This window comes from Protopterus annectens, chromosome 10.part0, assembly GCF_019279795.1.
Source record: "Protopterus annectens isolate FY-2018-M chromosome 10.part0, PAN1.0, whole genome shotgun sequence".
Taxonomy (NCBI): Eukaryota; Metazoa; Chordata; order Ceratodontiformes; family Protopteridae; genus Protopterus; species Protopterus annectens.
In genome coordinates, this window is record NC_056744.1 from 983,130,143 (window position 1) to 983,147,507 (window position 17,365).

At 40.0% G+C, this 17,365-nt stretch overlaps 1 protein-coding gene across 1 annotated transcript in view; it reads right to left on the reverse strand.

Moving 5' to 3' along the window:
* The window catches only part of EXTL2 (exostosin like glycosyltransferase 2), a 264,444-nt gene that overhangs the window by 212,635 nt on the left and 34,444 nt on the right, over window positions 1-17,365 (reverse strand). The window contains exon 2 of the mRNA XM_044085747.1: window positions 1,361-1,788. Within this exon, the coding sequence (XP_043941682.1) occupies window positions 1,361-1,788 (428 nt within the window). The remainder of the gene's footprint in view (window positions 1-1,360; window positions 1,789-17,365) is intronic.

The following is a 17,365-nucleotide window of genomic DNA, read 5'->3' on the forward strand; positions in this document are numbered from 1 at the left end:
AAGTTTGCACAAAATTATTTCTCTTTCATATGGCTAGGCAATCACTTAATTTTTCATTGATAACATGGTAGCTTCGCAAGTCTTCCCCTTCAGTTTCCCAGTGTAAAGAATACCTTATTATTCAGTCTTTGTGAGTAAACTGAGTTCTTTGCTACATCTGGAAGATTTAGTTTCTGTACTTTGATCAAAATGTATTTTTATAACTAGATTATTTTGAAAGTTGTGTGGTACCTATTAATTCTCCTGAACTTCCTATTACTTTTCTGGGTCTACAAATTTGTTTAATTTCCCTGAATATGCATTTTATTGGTATGTGTTCATAAATGCAAATGTTAATAATTTCACAAGAGCTCACTGACAGTATACTGAACAAACTTATTTGGATCACTGATGGTAATTTCATAAGTAGAATTGCAGATTCTAATGAAATGTTTAGGAAGGATAATTTATGATGGAGTCTGAAATTACTGGTAGGTTAAAGATGATGACTTGTCCTCTAGAACTTAAGTTATCTGGTGATTCCTTCCTTTAGCACTACTGCTGACCATGAGGTTGATGAAGATGTACATCCTTTCAGTAAAAGGACTTTTATTAATGGAGTCAATTCTTAAGAATTATGCCATGTTTTCTGGGATACTTAAGCCAAATGTTTATTCCTTCCAAACTGAATCACCCCTTTTATTAAACCTAATCTGCTCAATATATATTTATGTTTTTCAACCAACACGTCTGTTTCCTGTTGGGCTACAGTCACCGTCGCTAATATTCTACAACGTGCATTAGGTGTATACTGTGCTTTTGATTCCTGGTTTTAATTTCCTTATTAGTTTTATTACTATTATTATGGAATCATCACTGAACTGTGAAAGCAAATATGGACTGCTTAACCCACTTAATTTGCCTTATTCCATAACTAACTGAAACAAATGGTATAGCCTAAGCAACCTATAGCATACCTACTTCAGCACTATACAACCATTTAAGTCTGTACCCTGCATCTGTAAATTTCCACATAATTCTGCACTGTATAAACTCTTCAGGAAGGCTTTTCATGGCATCCAACAGCTGTTCTGTAAAAAAAACATCTTTCTTTAAATTATGAATTCTTGCACTTAAAATATATACTTGATGAAACCTAATATTTTGTCATCCAGATCACTGTCTGTTGTTATCCATTATCTATGAGGAACTTACAGAACTTATCATTTTCTGGGTTATCCACCACCCTTGAGCAAGTTAAACAACTAATCACCAAATATTCTATTAATCACTTTTATCAGGGTTGCCTCTCACAACAGGTACCTCATCTCCATTTAAAGTTTACAAGTCAGTTTCAGTCATAAGGTTTCTGAACAATTACCTTTAGTTTCCACGCTAGGAAAGGGTTGCAATCGATTTCTCATCTTGTTTACAGTAGACTCAACAAATGTGACTTGCACTGCATGAGGTCCTAAAGACTCCCACAAGTCTCGTGGAACTTTCTCTCCCAAGTTGTTCCATACAACGACTACTTCACGAAGATGTGGTACAGCCTGATAGTGATTCAGAAGTTTTAGCAGCAAATCTGTTCTGTTGAAGGTCTGCATCACAATCGTGAAGGCTTCTTCAGGAAAAGATGGATGTTTTGTTTCCCTCTGAAAAAGGATGATGTCATTTTCCATCACTTTTGGGAGCAGAGTGGTTAATGAAGCACCAATGATAAGCAGAGTAAGCAGAAATACCATTATAATATGAAACATTCGTCTCTTAGATATTCTTCCTTGTAGCAGCCAGATACGAGAGCAAAGCCTTCCAGGAGAAATAACAAAAAATATTAAACACCTTAGACCTTTGCATAGTAATTTAAAAGAACAAGTGATATGATATGTAAAAAAAATTAAAAAGGCAGTCTGATCTAATAGGTTAATTTTGTTTTCCCAGGGTGTTTGCTTAAGGGATTTCAGTTCGACCCTATACATTTAGCAGCATTCTGATTCAATGTTATGCAATATCTTGTGAGTAAAAAATTCAAACACGCTACAGCTGTGTTTTTTAAGTTCATTAAAATGTATTTATTTGCTTACATATTAACTGATTAACTACTGTCCATCAAGTAGATTAGCATCTACTAGGAAGAGTTATACAGCAAGAAGAATAAGGAAGAAAATCTCTATATTAATACTTAAAAGCACTAACTAGCATAAAAAGTCTAATACACAGTAGCACACTACAATAGACTATTTAGTTACACTAATTAGAAAATACATTTAGAAAGTAATCAGTAAACTTTATCATCATACAGTAATATTTAATATTACACAATGAATTCATCTGGAGCTATAAACTGCTAATATGATTAGATCATAAAATTAAAATATGACTTCTGATTTAAAGCACAGGAACAAAAAGTACAGAACTTGGTGAAAACTGCAAACTACTTAGATGCACTAGGAGTCAGCACAGTTGAAGTCAGAATTTCCTGCTAAGAATATATACCTACTAAAGAAGGATGGAAGTATGAAAGAAAGAAAGAAGGATAAATTAAAGGAGAAGAGAAGGACACATGGGTGTATATGAAGAATGACAGAAAAGGAAGTAGAAAACAGCATGTAAAGAAGTTATGTACTCACCATAACGTTCTATGAAAGAAGGATAAATTAAAGGAGAAGAGGAGGACACATGGGTGTATATGAAGAATGGCAGAAAAGGAAGTAGAAGACAGCATGTAAAGAAGTTATGTACTCACCATAACGTTCTATGTATGTAGCCCATCTCGCTGAACATTATTACGTGTGGGTTCGGAGCCGATCCTCGGCTCCGACTCGGCCACTTAGAAAGCCTGAAAACTTCTGATTGGCTCATGGCTAATAGGTATCCCATGATGCATGCGCACATTCCCCAGATCTTGTTTGCTACTAGTCTATCAGGATAAAACAGGAAAAAAAGGACAAAGGTCCGGAAGAATAAACTGTAATAAAAGGCGCCCTTGTGGCAAAAACCACTGTAGAAAAGGAAAAACTGTTTCCAGATCCTCCAGGAAGGGGGGCTGGTGGGTGGGTTCATAATAATGTTAGGCGAGATGGACTACATACATGGAACGTTATGGTGAGTACATAACTTCTTTATGTTATGTAGTCCTATCTCGCCTCCATTATTACATGTGGGACAGCATCCCTAGCATCTTGAATGGGTGGCTCACTGGAAAATACTCCTGAGTACCATGGAACCAAACGAAGCTCTACCCCTGGAAGTTAAATCCAATATATAACGGGAAATGAAGGTATGAGGGGTAGCCCATGTTGCTGCTGCACATATATTATCAATAGGTGCCCTGGCTTGGAAAGCAGCAAAAGTAGAGAAGGACCTGGTGGAATGCACTTTGACTTTAAAGGGTAACTCCTTTCCTTGAGAACTGTAAATAAAGGAAATACAACTATAAATCCAATTCGAAAGTGTAACCTTGGAAACTGGCAAGCCCATTCTCACCTCAGGAAAGGAAATAAACAGCTGTTCTGATTTTCTAAATTCTTTGGTCCGGTGAATACAGAAACGTAGCTGCCTGTGCACATCCAATTGGTGGAATGTATACTCTGCTTTATTGGAGTGATTAGGGAAGAACACTGGCAATTCAATTGTTTGGTTTAAGTGAAACTGAGAACAGACTTTAGGAATAAAAGAAGGGTTGGTCCGGAGAGAGACCCTATCTTTGTGAAAAATTAAATATGGAGGTTTAACAGACAGAGCCTGTATTTCAGAAACTCACCTGGCTGAGGTTATTGCTACCAGAAAAAGAGTCTTCCAAGACAGAAATTTCAACTGACAACTATGGGCTGGTTCAAAAGGTGGCAGAGTAAGTCTAGACAGAACTAGATTCAGGTCCCAAGGAGGAATGGGGTCTTGCACAGGAGGTCGTAACATCATGGAACCCTTAAGAAAGGATTTGCACAGTTTGTGAGACATAAGACTGGAATCATTAATCCCCACATGGAAATTAGATATTGCTGCTAGTTGAACTCGGAGAGTAGGAGCCGGTGAACCTTGGTGAAAGAGTTCTGAAAGACACTCTAGAACAATAGTAATGGGAGCTGTAAACGGATCAACTTCTCTATTGTGTGCCCATATAGAAAATCTCTTCCATTTACTATGATACAATTTTCTGGTCGAAGGCTTGTGAGAAGAGGTAATAATATGAGCACAGCTGGAGACAAATCATGAAGCCTGACTAGTGACGGAACGGGAGCAGCCATGCTGTCAGTTTGAGAGTGTGGAGACTGGGGTGAAGAGAACCTGACATGTGTGTCAGGAGGTCTGGCACTGGGTCCAGAGTCCATGGGCAGTCCAACAGGTGAGGCCTGAGAAAAGGGAACCAAATCTGACAAGGCCAGTAAGGAGTGATGAGTATCATCTTGCTTCCCAACAGCATTGCTTTCTGTATGACATTGGGGATGAGTGGAAAAGGAGGAAAAGCATAAAGGAGTCCTGGGGGCCAATCGTGGACTAGTGCATCTCTTGGAGACTCTCCTGGAGGGGGGATGAGAGAGAGAAAAAGGTGCTGCATTTGGTGTTGATGGGACTGGCAAAGAGGTCGCAGCAGGGTTGTCCCCACTTGTGGAAGATCATACTGGCTATTTTCTGGTTCAAGGACCATTCGTGAGGTAACAAAATTGCCCTGCTTAGCTTGTCCGCTATCAAGTTGGAAGCCCCCGGGATGTGCGTTGCAATGAGAAAGCATTGGGAAGAAATCGCCCATTTCCAAACTCGCAGGGCATCTCGACATAAGAGGTATGATCTGGTCCCCCCCTTATTTGTTTAGATACCAGACCACCGATATGTTGTCGGTCTGGATAGCTATCGTCCCTAGAGGGATAAAGTCGTGAAGTGCTTGCAACGCTAGAAGCACCGCTCTCATCTCTAGGACACTGATATGCAGATGGGCCTCCTGCTCTTGCCATGTGTCTTGGACAGTCCTGCCAAAATAATGCCCCCCCCCACCCTATCTGAGAGGCATTCGTGGTCACAGTGGCAACGGGTTGGTGCGGTACAAAGGGAGTCCCTGTGGTGGTTGAATCCACCAGCATAGGTCCTTTTTGCAAGAATCTGTAATAAGGATCTGATGATGTAGAGGCAACTGCTGAAACGACCACTGGGATGACAGGAGCCATTGGAGTATTCTCATATGTAGTCTTGCTAATGGTAACAAGGTTATGGTTGATGCCATAGTTCCGAAAAGCTGCAACACCACCTTCGCTTTGACTCTTCTAAGGGGGAGTATTCTGTAAATTTGTCGCACAAGATTCTGTAGTCTGTCTGCAGATAGTCTGGCTGTCATATCGACCGTGTCTATGTTTGCTCCTATAAAATTTATAGACTGAGTGGGCAAAATAGAGGATTTTTCCCAGTTTATCGAGATTCCCAACTGGGAACAGAGCTTGATTGTGGAATTTCTCGATTGAACTAGGCGATGCCTGGTGGTGGCGGTCAGGAGCCAATCGTCCAGGTATGGAAAGACTTGGATTTCCTGACGCCGCAAATGAGCTGTGACTACTGCCATGCACTTGGTGGACACCTGGAGGGCTGTGGTGAGACCAAAGGGCAGCGCCCGAAACTGGTAATGATTGGCTCCCAGCCAGAAGCGTAGGTAGCGCCTTGATGCTTTGTCCATCATTATGTGGTAGTAGGCATCCTGGAGATCTATTCAGCACATCCAGCTGTCTCTCCCCAACAAAGGGAGTATGGACTGTAGAGTGACCATTCAGAACTTGGGCTTCTTTACATGCTCGTTTAACCTGTTGAGGTCTAGGATGAGTCTCCAGTCCTCTGCTCTTTTTGGAACTAAAAAGAACCTGGAGTATGTTCCGAATCCTGTCTGGTCTGTTGGGACCTTCTGGATGACTCTTCCTAATACCAGCTTTTCTATCTCTATAGCCGCTTGATCCCTGTGATTGGGTGGTACAACTGGGATCCTTTTGGGAGGGCGTGGTGGAAGGGAAAAGGGTACAGAGTAACCTCTGGTGATAATGTCTTGTACCCACTTGTCTCGAGTGAGATTTAGCCAGGCTTCTGGTTTACAAGGACAGGGGACCCCCGACCGTCCCCAGAGACGCACAGTCGGGTTCCACATCAGGAACGCTGATAGGGACGGTCACGAAAGGAATCGTGACTTCCCTGATTTTGTGGACCTCCCCTGCCTCTAGGGCGACGTCTACCATTATTTCCTCCTTCCCTGCCTCTGAAGGAGGAATCACCTTGTGTGTCCTGGAAAGGTCTCTGTGATTTCTTGAACCACATTTTGCCGCTCTTCTGACCTTTAGAATAAGGTCTAGAAGGAACGGTAGACCACGGCAGAGAGAGTCTTTCTTTCCTGCTCACACCTGGTGATGGTATCTTTCACCTTGGGTCCAAAAAGAGAGGATCTGTCCATGGGAGCATTGGTGAATGTAGACTTGAAAGGCTCACCAAAGTTGCACAGACGCATCCAGGAATGTCTCCTTAATAAGACTCCTGAACCCACCGCCCTACTCGCAACATCAGCGGCGTATAAGATCAGCCACATGGAGGAGTTAACAACAGATGTGAGGGTAGCCAACTGAGCCGACACTGTAGATGGGACTGCTTCAGTAGAGGTACCCTGAAGAGTATCTCCTAACTCCTTTAGGAGATCTCTCTGACGTCTCGTAAAATGTGATAGATAGTTCAGCGATCGGAGTGTAAAAGCCACTGAAGAAAAGATATGCTTCCCGCACCTATCCATCATTCGGGATTCCTTATTAGGTGGATGGACAGAAGAAGAAGTCTCTGCTAGCTCCTTCTTAGTGGCCGCCGCCACCACCATGGCATCAACAGGTAAACCCTTGGATAAAAACTCTTTGTCTTTAGGGGCGGAGAGAAATTTATTCGGCCTCCTGGGAACCGGTTCCATGGCATCAGGAGTCTGCCATGCTTTCTGACTCACAAGATCCAGTAATTCATCAAATGGAGGAGACACCCATGAAGCTGAGGGTTGAGACCCAAAAGCCTTCAGGTACACTGACTCCTCATCAGAAGGGGTAACGGTGGGCTAGTCGCCTCTCTGCCTGAAGATCTCCAAAATGTCTGCAAAGGAGACATCTTCAGAGGATGACTTAGGGGACCCCTCCGACTCATCGAGGTCAGTGTCAGATGTGACAGACTCATCAGGGGAGTCTACATACTTCCTCTTACACGATCTCTTCTGAGGGGGCTCCTCAGCGGGGTCTTCTGGGGAGGTCTCGGAAGATCGGGGACCACCCAAATGGGGGCCCTGAGGCTGTGAGTCTCTACCATCCCAGGGAAGAGAGGATGCTGAAACCATAGTCGGCACTTGAGGGAGTATAGCATCTGTACTCCTACATGGTATGGGATGAACTATCCAACATGCTCCTCATCTTCATGAAGACCGATTCCTCCAGCTCTGAATGACGCCCTGGCTCCGAGGAGAGCGTAGGTGCCGATGGCTCCAAAGGAACTGGCTCCGAGAAGGATGTAGGGTCCGAGCTCACTCGGGCTGACGCACCAAGAGGAAGACTTGGCACCAAAGAGGATCAGTTCCAAGAGTCCCCCTCTGGCCCAACCGAACAGCTTTGGACCCTAGACACTTCGGACGGCGCCGACAGTTTCGGAGCGGAGCTTGGCTCTGAGACAACTACCTGGGGTGCTGGAGCCGAGGACACCACTATAGTCAGTACCGACAGCATCGGCTCCAAAGGCCCAATCTGGGTTGGAGGAGAAAAAGAGCAGCATAAGTAACAGGAGTCGGCTCCGAGACAGAAATTGTCGGAGCCGATAAAAATTTTGGCAAGGCTGACAACTTAAGGAGTCTGAGCACCACTCTTTCGATGTCTTCTTCAGAAAAGCTCCTGGAGGATCTGGAGGACAGTGTGGGAGACCTCGCTCTCTGCAATATAGGTGATTTTAGAGTAGGGGGACCGGTGGAATGTCTGTAGACCGGCTCCGAAGAGGAATGCTAATGATCGGCACCAAAGCACTTGGTGTCGATACTGCAATGTCCATGTCCAGAATCTTGATCGGCTCCAAGAACAGTGGAGCCGAAGAGACAGAGGCCATCTCCAATTTAGGTAACTTCTGTGGAGGTTCAGAGACAGAAGTTGAGGCTGGAGAAGGCCTTTTTGAGGTCTTGCCCTTATCTTTACTACTGGCTAGGTCTTCCTCGAAGGAAGATTTTAACAAGTCTTTTAGAATCAGCTTATTCTTCCGTTCCTGGAGCACTCTAGGACTAAAGGAATGGCAAAAGAGACAAGTCTCTTGAAGATGTATGGCTTCTAAACAGTACACACAGATGCTATGTCCATCAGTGATGGACATTTTTTGAGAGCATTTAGTACACTTTTTAAATCCTGACTGTTTATGCTCTTTATGTTCTTTAGACATAATGGTAGTCTCAATATAGGCGATTGAAAGAAACAACCAACACACTCACTCAACAAGAGGGGAACTAGATCCTCTAACTTAAACAGATCTAGCCCTAACTCTCACAACAAACAACAAAGGGAGGTTTTACTAGGTTCTCTAACTTAAATGAACCTAGTGTAAAGGAAAAGGGAACAGACTAGTACCTCTAAGTAAAACGGTTTAGTCTAAAAGCACACACTTACAGGAATCACACACAAAAGGCCAACAGGCCCAAAAATTTTACAGCAGAAAAAAGTCAAATCCAGTAAAAAGTAAAGTCCGGTTAATATGACATAAATTGGTATCAGAATAAGGCTATCACCAATAAGAAAAGCACTTCGCACGAAGCTAAAAGCTCTAACAAGCAGTAATAATAAAGAATTAAATCACTTAACCACGGCCAACCAAAAGAAGCTTCCGATTGAAGACATGGGAAACGAGATCTGGGGAAAGTGTGCATGCATCACGGGATACCTATTAGCCACGAGACAATCAGACATTTTCAGGCTTTCTAAGCAGCCAAGTTGGAGCCGAGGATCGGCTCCGAACCCACACATAATAATGGAGGCAAGATAGGACTACATAACATGATATATTTCTAAAGAAGACAAAACATGATAAAGTGAAGGACAAACACTACAAGAAACATGCAGCAAGGAGATCATGACTGTTATAAGTGAGAAGGAGAGCTCTAGATAGAAGTAAATTAATGTATTATCTTACCCAGGGAATGCATAGTAACACTGATCAAGCAGATCTTAGAAAAGGAAAGTAGAACATTTTTACTACAATAGGAGAGACTTACAAGGTAAACTTTAACTTTCAGTGTAAACTATATATGTCTTACTTTATTACCAGTGGAAGCTAATTCCATAGCTGCAGAACTACCAATACACATATCAGATCAAGTACTATTCTGTCCATCTTTGGGACCTTCAAAGTAAAACTAATACTTGTTAATGCTGAATGCTAGGTTGCACTGTAGAAACACTATGTAAAATGAATGGCCAATAAAATGAGAATGTATGAGGCAGCTGGCAATGCAGAAATTAAGATAGTAACTCTGAAGTGCATTAAAAAATTTTAGTTACACAATTCTTGTGAGTGGCAGCCAATATATTTTTTGTCTTACCAAATTTTTCACATTCCTACCCATGTGTAATAATAACTCTGTTTGTAAGTTAGGTAATGAACAACACATCAACTCCATGCAGAAATTTGTTGGCTATCTGTTAGTTTGGCATTACTAGAAACCCTGCTGCAATCTGGATGAACAATATTTTGATAATTTCTATGTAAACAAGGAATGACACATTGCAATTTTGGAAATGCTGCCTTGCTGATTCAGTTTACTTCCATAAATATTATGACCTTATTTGGCTGGTATGAAGGGCAGTTATATTGCTTATGAATTAACAGACACATGCCATGATGACTGATATGACAATGTTTCAGACAGCCACTTCAAATTATTTGCTGCAACATTATCCCAGTAGTAAATCATACAGATTTGTTTAATGTGAATAAAAGCTACTCCTGTTGGTGCTCTACCTGCACATGCATGTAAGACAACACAAAAGTATAATGTAATGTACTACTTTGTTCATAGGTAGGTACTAGGCTATTTGCCCTAGGGCCTATATAAGCCTAGCCAAAAAGGTACCCTGGCTTTCGCCACCCAAGAAAATTATTTTCCTGTGGCCCTGTCAAGCGGAGCCCCAGAGGTGATCCCCAGGGTGAATTTCCTATTTCCCATCCAATCATCAAGATTTTTCTTGAAGAGTGCTAATGAGGAGCTTTGTTTGATATAGATAGGTAGTTTGTTCCAGAGTATGGGAATTCTCTGGGACAGGAATCTATACCTCCAGCATGTTCTGTTTATTGTGGTGACAAGGGAAATGTTGAGTAAAATCCAAATGAGTCATCCAGCCTTGTAAAGTTAGCCCTTTTAAACACATATGAGGAAATTCATCTGAAGTTAATATTCCTCCACAAATTCATTCAATTAGCACTTAAGACAAAGACACTGACAAACATATATTAACGGAAAAGAATACAAACCATATTAACATTATACATCACATATTTTTTTCTTTCCCTGAAACTATCATCAGTTCAACATTACAGGAAAAAAATGCTTAATTTCAGCCTTCCCTTAAACCTCACTTCTCCTTCTCCTGAACATGATTCTGTATGTATTATTCCTAGAATTTCTGTTTATTTCTATGTAATTTGCACCTTCTTTTTTTTTCTAAAGATCACTCTTCCAGTTATTTTATGACTTTTATAATAGTCAATACTTCAAATAAAGTTGGTTTACACTTTGATTTCCATTTTCTGGTAAATGCTTTTTTGACAGCCAACAGAATTAAACTTAAAAAGGCCTTATTATATCTAAGCAATTTAGATTATGTGTCTCAGTTCAAAATGTAATTTCCTGAGTTGCAGCAATTTGCTCACCCAATATTTTTGATAGAGTACTCTGTAGGGAATGTTTACAATCTGCAAACTCATTACACTCCCAAAACATATGTTCCCAATTACATCTTTCTTCTCCATCACACCTTCAACATTTGCTATCTACCTGAGGCAAAATTATTTGGTCTGCTTGGACTATAAAAACATCTATGCAAACACTTCCAAGCAATGATCATAAAACTTCTGGACTTCTTTGCATATTTGGGAGTCATACATACATCTTCCCACTCTTCTCTTGTAAACTGCTTTTCCAGAATCTCTTACCAATCTTTTCTAAACTTTTCTGATTGAGTCTTATCATTATTGTGCAGAATTTTATATGCCCTTCTAATTATCCCCTTTTTAACAGCAACTTCTGTTCTAGATTCTACTAAAAACTCTATCAGTGCTGGTATTTCACTTAGGATCCCCGTATTACTTTCTCTTCGCCTATACACTGATATCAATCCTTAATAGGGAAGGCAATCTCTAGCCTGAATTCCAAATGTATTCTTGGCCTCTTCCCAATCTATTACATTTTCCTCTCTAATTATTTGCTCCCAATACCTTGGCTCCTTTGCCAGTTTTCCAGCTCCCTCTTGCCTGTTTGCTGTACCCCTACTTGCTCTCATTCCTATTAGCAAAATCTCCTCACTCCATTCTCATGTTAACTTAGTTCTTAGAATACTTTTCGCTACTTTGCGAATATGACATTTTTTTTCTCCACTCCAAGTCTTTTGGATTTCTAATACCATGACAGGAATGGACCCCATTCCAAAGTCAGAGTATGGTTAAAGTTCATGAAATTAGTATTGTTTCAGTCTTTGATGTCAGCCAGAAGTGCTCTTCGCAGCTCCCGTAATGTCCCCAGTAATGACTCCTTCTGAAATTCATATGGGGTTATATGTACTGGTAACCATATCTAAATACGATTGTAGATTATTTTTTATAAGACCCGTTGTTCCTACTACTATTGGAACTGTCTGGGTATTTTTCTTCCACATTGCTCTCGTTTCTGCCTGCAAATCCTGATATTTTATGACTTTATGTCTCTCTGTATGTAAGACACTGTAGTCACTGTTGTCTTCTTTTCATGGACCACTATATCAGATTTTCTAGCATCTATCTTTTGAACAGGTGATACCATGTGATGCCGACCATCATTTTCTATGATACTTTGTGGCTCAAGTTTCCAGTGTTTTTCAGCCACTTCAATACCATAATGTTTGCACAATTCTGTATGGTTGTTATTATTATCCTTAAGGATTTGCATCAAAAAATCAGACTCACTTTATTTCCTGAACGTCCTCCATTTGATCATCCATTTCCATTCTGAATTATAATCTTCTGCTTGTGTTATATATATATGGCCCTTAACAATGTAGCTGTAAAATATCACTTCAAAACAGATAATCCTAAACAATCTTGTTCTAGTGGAAGGATGAACTTATCCCACTTAACATTTGCTCTCTTCCCTTCCCAGATAAATTTCTTCAACTCTTTGTTAATTATTGTCATAGCTTATTCTCTGGTTGATAAATATGCCTGACCCATATATAAAACTAAAGAGAATAAAAACATTTTTGCTGCTTCTGTCTTACTATTTGTACCCATAAACAAGAGTATCCAGATTCTCAGTTTTTGTATTATCTTTTGTTAAGTCTCTTCTCATATAATCTTAGCTGCCATAACAGAAGCCTTTTAAATCCATCTTCCTATATACTTCATCTTATTATGTCCCCATGCATACAGACACTGCTGAACTAATTCATGTGTGGGTACATTAATTTATGGCTATAGCCTTAGTTTTATATTCATATATTTTATATCTTGAAAAGACTTGAAACTGTCTCAAAATGTTCCAAAACACTAAGATGTCCTTTTCTGGATTTATTAGGTACAAAACAATATCATCTGCATATAAAGCCAACTTTTCTTGATTACCAATACCAATTATATCCTTTCATTTCCAAGTCATTTATTTTCTTTACCAATGGCTCTAAATGTAAAGCAAATAAAAAGGGGTAAGAGGATACTATTCCTGGTTCTTCTGTTCAAACACAACTTAACTGAGTGGAGCCCTCCCACTTTAATTCTTGCTTCCTATCCTTCATATATCCCCCTAATTAACCTTATTGTATCGGGGAATGCAAATGCTTCCATTGCCCTAATCATACAATCCCAGCTTACTTTACTGAATGCTTTCTCTGCATCTAGACCAACTAACAACAGCTGTATTTTCTTACATTCTGCTTCCCTCTGGATCATCATTGTTCTATTAATGTTGAATGCTTGCTTCCCTTCCATAAAACCACACTGATCCATATCTATCAATTCTGGCAAAACCTTTAGTCTGTGTTTCCACTTACACTGATTGCTGTCTGTTCTTTTCTTATCTGTACTCCCCTCCCAGATGTGAAAAACAGCTTGTCTGCTTTCAGAAAACAGTATATTTTAGCCCTAAGAAACTGTACTGGCTTCCTTTAAATAAAACTAAATTGTACACTGTTATATTATATGCAGTTAAGTATTCAGACGCTAGAGATGCTGTTATCTCTTATTCACTTCTCATAATTTAAAACTTTATTTTTCACTGAACTGCTTGCTGTTGTACCTTTAAATTTTGCATTTCCCTCAGCAGAGAATGCTTAGAACTCTCAAGATTAATTGCGTGGACCTGCAGACAGTTCAGCTCAATGTAAAACTAGTCAACAATTAATCTTTGTAAATTTCACACAGAACAGAATGTACAGCTACCTTGGCAAAAGACCTCTTGACTCCCACTCAGCAGTTGCTAATGGAAAAAAAGCCAATATCCTTGCAGATATAAGAAGCTTGACATTTTTCATGGCTTTCATCATTCTGTCATATTTTTCAAGCCTAATTACTTACAAAAACAGTTTGTAGCTTAAGCCAAAGCATTAATCTTAACAGTCACCCTTGCAAAAACAAAAAAGAGAAAATATCTTAATTCTAAATACAATCTGTGCACTTTTACACTCCACTCCCACCCCAGCAGCCCAGGATTGCAGCATACTAACACTAAACTTGCTTTTGTCCAGCCTTTCTTCTTTTGTTATTCTGTAAAGCATATATTTTACAACTAACAAAAGTGCTTGTTTACTTTAATATCTTTAACACACAACAGTTGCTGAACAGACCCCCCCCACACACACACACACATTTAAAATACCCCTGACTATGTTGTTGTGTCTTTCGGCTTTTCCCGGTTAGGGGTCGCCACAGCGGAACTCCGGTCCGCTAATGATTGGCAGTAGATTTTTACATGCCGAGTTGCCGGCCCTGACGCACAACCATCAACGAAGGTACACCCATTCATGCATGTCTCCACACAGAAGACACTCTAACTGAGAATCGAACAGGACAATGTCTTACTGTGAGGCGACAACGCTACCGCAGCACCACCACCGCAGTTCAAAATACCCCTGACTATACACTACACAAAACTGCTTTACTATATATATCATGCAGTTTATACCACGAAATGTTTTATAGACATCTGAAGAAGTTTGGTTCATGTCCCTGATTAAAGCGCTTATTTTCATTAAAGTTTGTGTCCTGGGATTCTACACACTGCTGTGCTTTTTTGTTTTATTGTTTTATAGAAATATCAATAAAACCAAACATTATTTTACTTACATTTACTTTTTCCCCCTTAAATGTCCTTCTAAACATTAATGATCATAAAGCATGGTATGTGCTTTACAGTCCACCTATAAGTATAACAAAGCCAATAAAGGTCCGGTCTTTTTCAGCTACTTTTTCTTGCAAAGACATATTTCACAAATATGGTTGATGCTTTATAGTCTCCAATTTATTCACTAATTTCAGTGTTGCTGGTCTTCTTCCTGCTCATCTCAAACTCCCAACACCAGACTCTGGTTCAAGTCCAAGGTACTCCGGATTCTTCTAGTCAACTCTTGTGCTTTTTTCTGTCTCTCGAGCATTTTCCTTTGGAATATTGGAAAAGGTTTCACTGGCAAAGTCTTTCTGAGCTTTATTGTCAGAAGAATGAGAAGCGGAGTCTCCTGTTTGCTGGCTCACTTTTTTTTGTTAGAAAAACGTTTTTTTTTTATTTTCTCTCTCTAGCCTGTTATGCATAAAAAAATATTTGATCATCTAGGAAAAAATATCCTGAAGACAGCTGGATACAGCATCTCGATTCTCCCACTTGCCTCTTGGCATTCCCTTACTGATGGGATATATTTGCATCTCTTCTGTCTGTTGTACTGTGAATAATCACTTTCACAAACACTCTGCTGTCTCCAACTTTTAATACTTTTCCCTTCTGACACAGTTTTGTCAGGATCAACTCTTTCTACTGGTATGACAGCATCTTTACTAATATAGGCCTTGGCTACTTTCTCATGGCCGGGTTTGGAGCATACACTTGATATGCCCTTTCAATTAACAAATCCTGCTGTTCTAATACCAGTCCAGTAGCTTATTTGCTTTTTTTTTCATTAAATTAACAATGTCTGTTTGTTTCAGTTTCTCTGATGCAGCAGAAAACACATTTTCTCTACATGCTCTGCCTTCTAACTCTACCATTATTTTTAAACAAACAGTCTCATACTCAGACAGCATTTGCTTCATTTCAACCACTGGAGTTTTACAGTTTTATTAGGTCATCTGAATAGCTAGTTAAAGCTTCTTCTGTTTTTTTCCCACCTTTTGTTATGAGTTGATATACTCCTTCAGTGTTTCATTTTTCATGACCTCAAGCAGATCTGGTTTATTTTTTCCTCTAAATTACTGGAAGCCATCTCGTGTACAAAGGCTGAAGCTTGAACTGCTTTTTGCTGAATAGCTGCAGAATTCTTCCAGTGCTTTCTCTTCACTTTTTCTGCTTGATTTTCTTTCAGGTTCTCAACATTTCTTCTTAGCTGGCATCCATACAGTGTACATACTAGCCAGGAACGGAGTTTTTACCAATCGGAAAATATCACTGTCTATTTCTCAAGTTTCTTTTTCACACTGGAATAGCCGAAATTAAACTGCTGATTAGTGGGCAGCCATCTTGGAAGTCCCTCCAAGTGTGACTCTTGAAATGAAATGTGAAAGTTAACAGCGAGGGCCAGCAGGATATATAGCCCTTAAAACATATTTAAGTGTTGCTGAAATCAGTGACTCTCTGCTTAATCCACTGATAAAATGGCTTCTGGAATACTGTGCCCTGTTCAGGAAAACACATGAAGGAATACAGGTACAAAGCATGCAATACATTTAGCCAAACTGGTGAATGGAAAGGCAGGGGTATGATGAAGTATTTAAGACTTTTAGGTATTTGTGTGCTCCTATGACAGAATAAATGGAATGCATGATCTTGATTGACCGTATCTTCAGTGAACAAGTGAAAAGTGTTATAAAGCAGAAGAAATGGGTGACAACTTGAAGGGAAATGGTTCTTGAAGAAAGAAATAAGGAAGCTGTGTTTAACAGAAACATTGGTTAGGTTATGGAATGTACAACTTTATGCACTGATACTGCTTATTTATTTATTTACATTTGTTTACCAGGAAATTCGACTGGACAAAGGTCCTTTTTCAGCAGAGGCCCAGGGAGAAAAGCTCCACAAGTACAAATAAGTAAGTATTACAATAGTAAATGAGTTTACAGTAAACAACATGAACATTTAGAGTACAACAGCATGACATTCAGAGTACATAGATGAATAGTAAGGAAAAAGCATACAATAAATACTGAGTAATAATCTGTTGTTACAAATGAGAAGACAAATAAAGAAACCTAAAAGTTATACGATAAAGCATGTTTACTGGCAGATAAACATATAAGCTGTACAGATTGGCTAGGAGCTTTGTTAATCAAGGCTGGAGCGAGGACAGAGCCAATGCATTTTTAGGTGAGACTTGATAGACTGCTGGATGGTAATTTGGTTATCGGGGGGGGGGGGGTTGTTCCATAGTTTGGATATGGTACAGGAGACTAGGGCATCTTCTGCTGAGTTTTTGGGTTTGGTGGTAAGAAGTAGATTTTTGCTGCTGGATCGTAGGGGTCTAGGGGAACTGTAGGGTTGGAGTAGGTTTTGAAGAGATGAAATCATATGAGGGTAGTTTACTAATTTATGGGTAAATGAGAGCTGATTCAGGTGAAGAAGCTGTGGTAGTTCAAGCCAGTCCAATTCCCTGAGCGTGTTACAGCTGTGGCTGCGGTAGGATGCGCCTGTTGCAAATTTTGCAGTTTTACTGTAGCAGGTTTCAAGTCTGTTTAGGTCAGATTGTCTAAGGTTGGCGAGTGTGGGAGAGGTGTAGAGTAAGGTGGAGATAAGTTGGGAATTGGCGATAGAGGTTCTGACAGTTTTGGTTAGGTACTGTTTGTTTCTATATAGCGCCCCAAATTTTTTGTGTACTTTTTACGGTAAGAGATATATGGGTATTTGGGGGGGTTGGAAAATAAGGAGTTTGGTCTTGCTGGGATTGAGTAGAAGTTGGGCATGGCCAGCTTTCTACAGATGTGAATG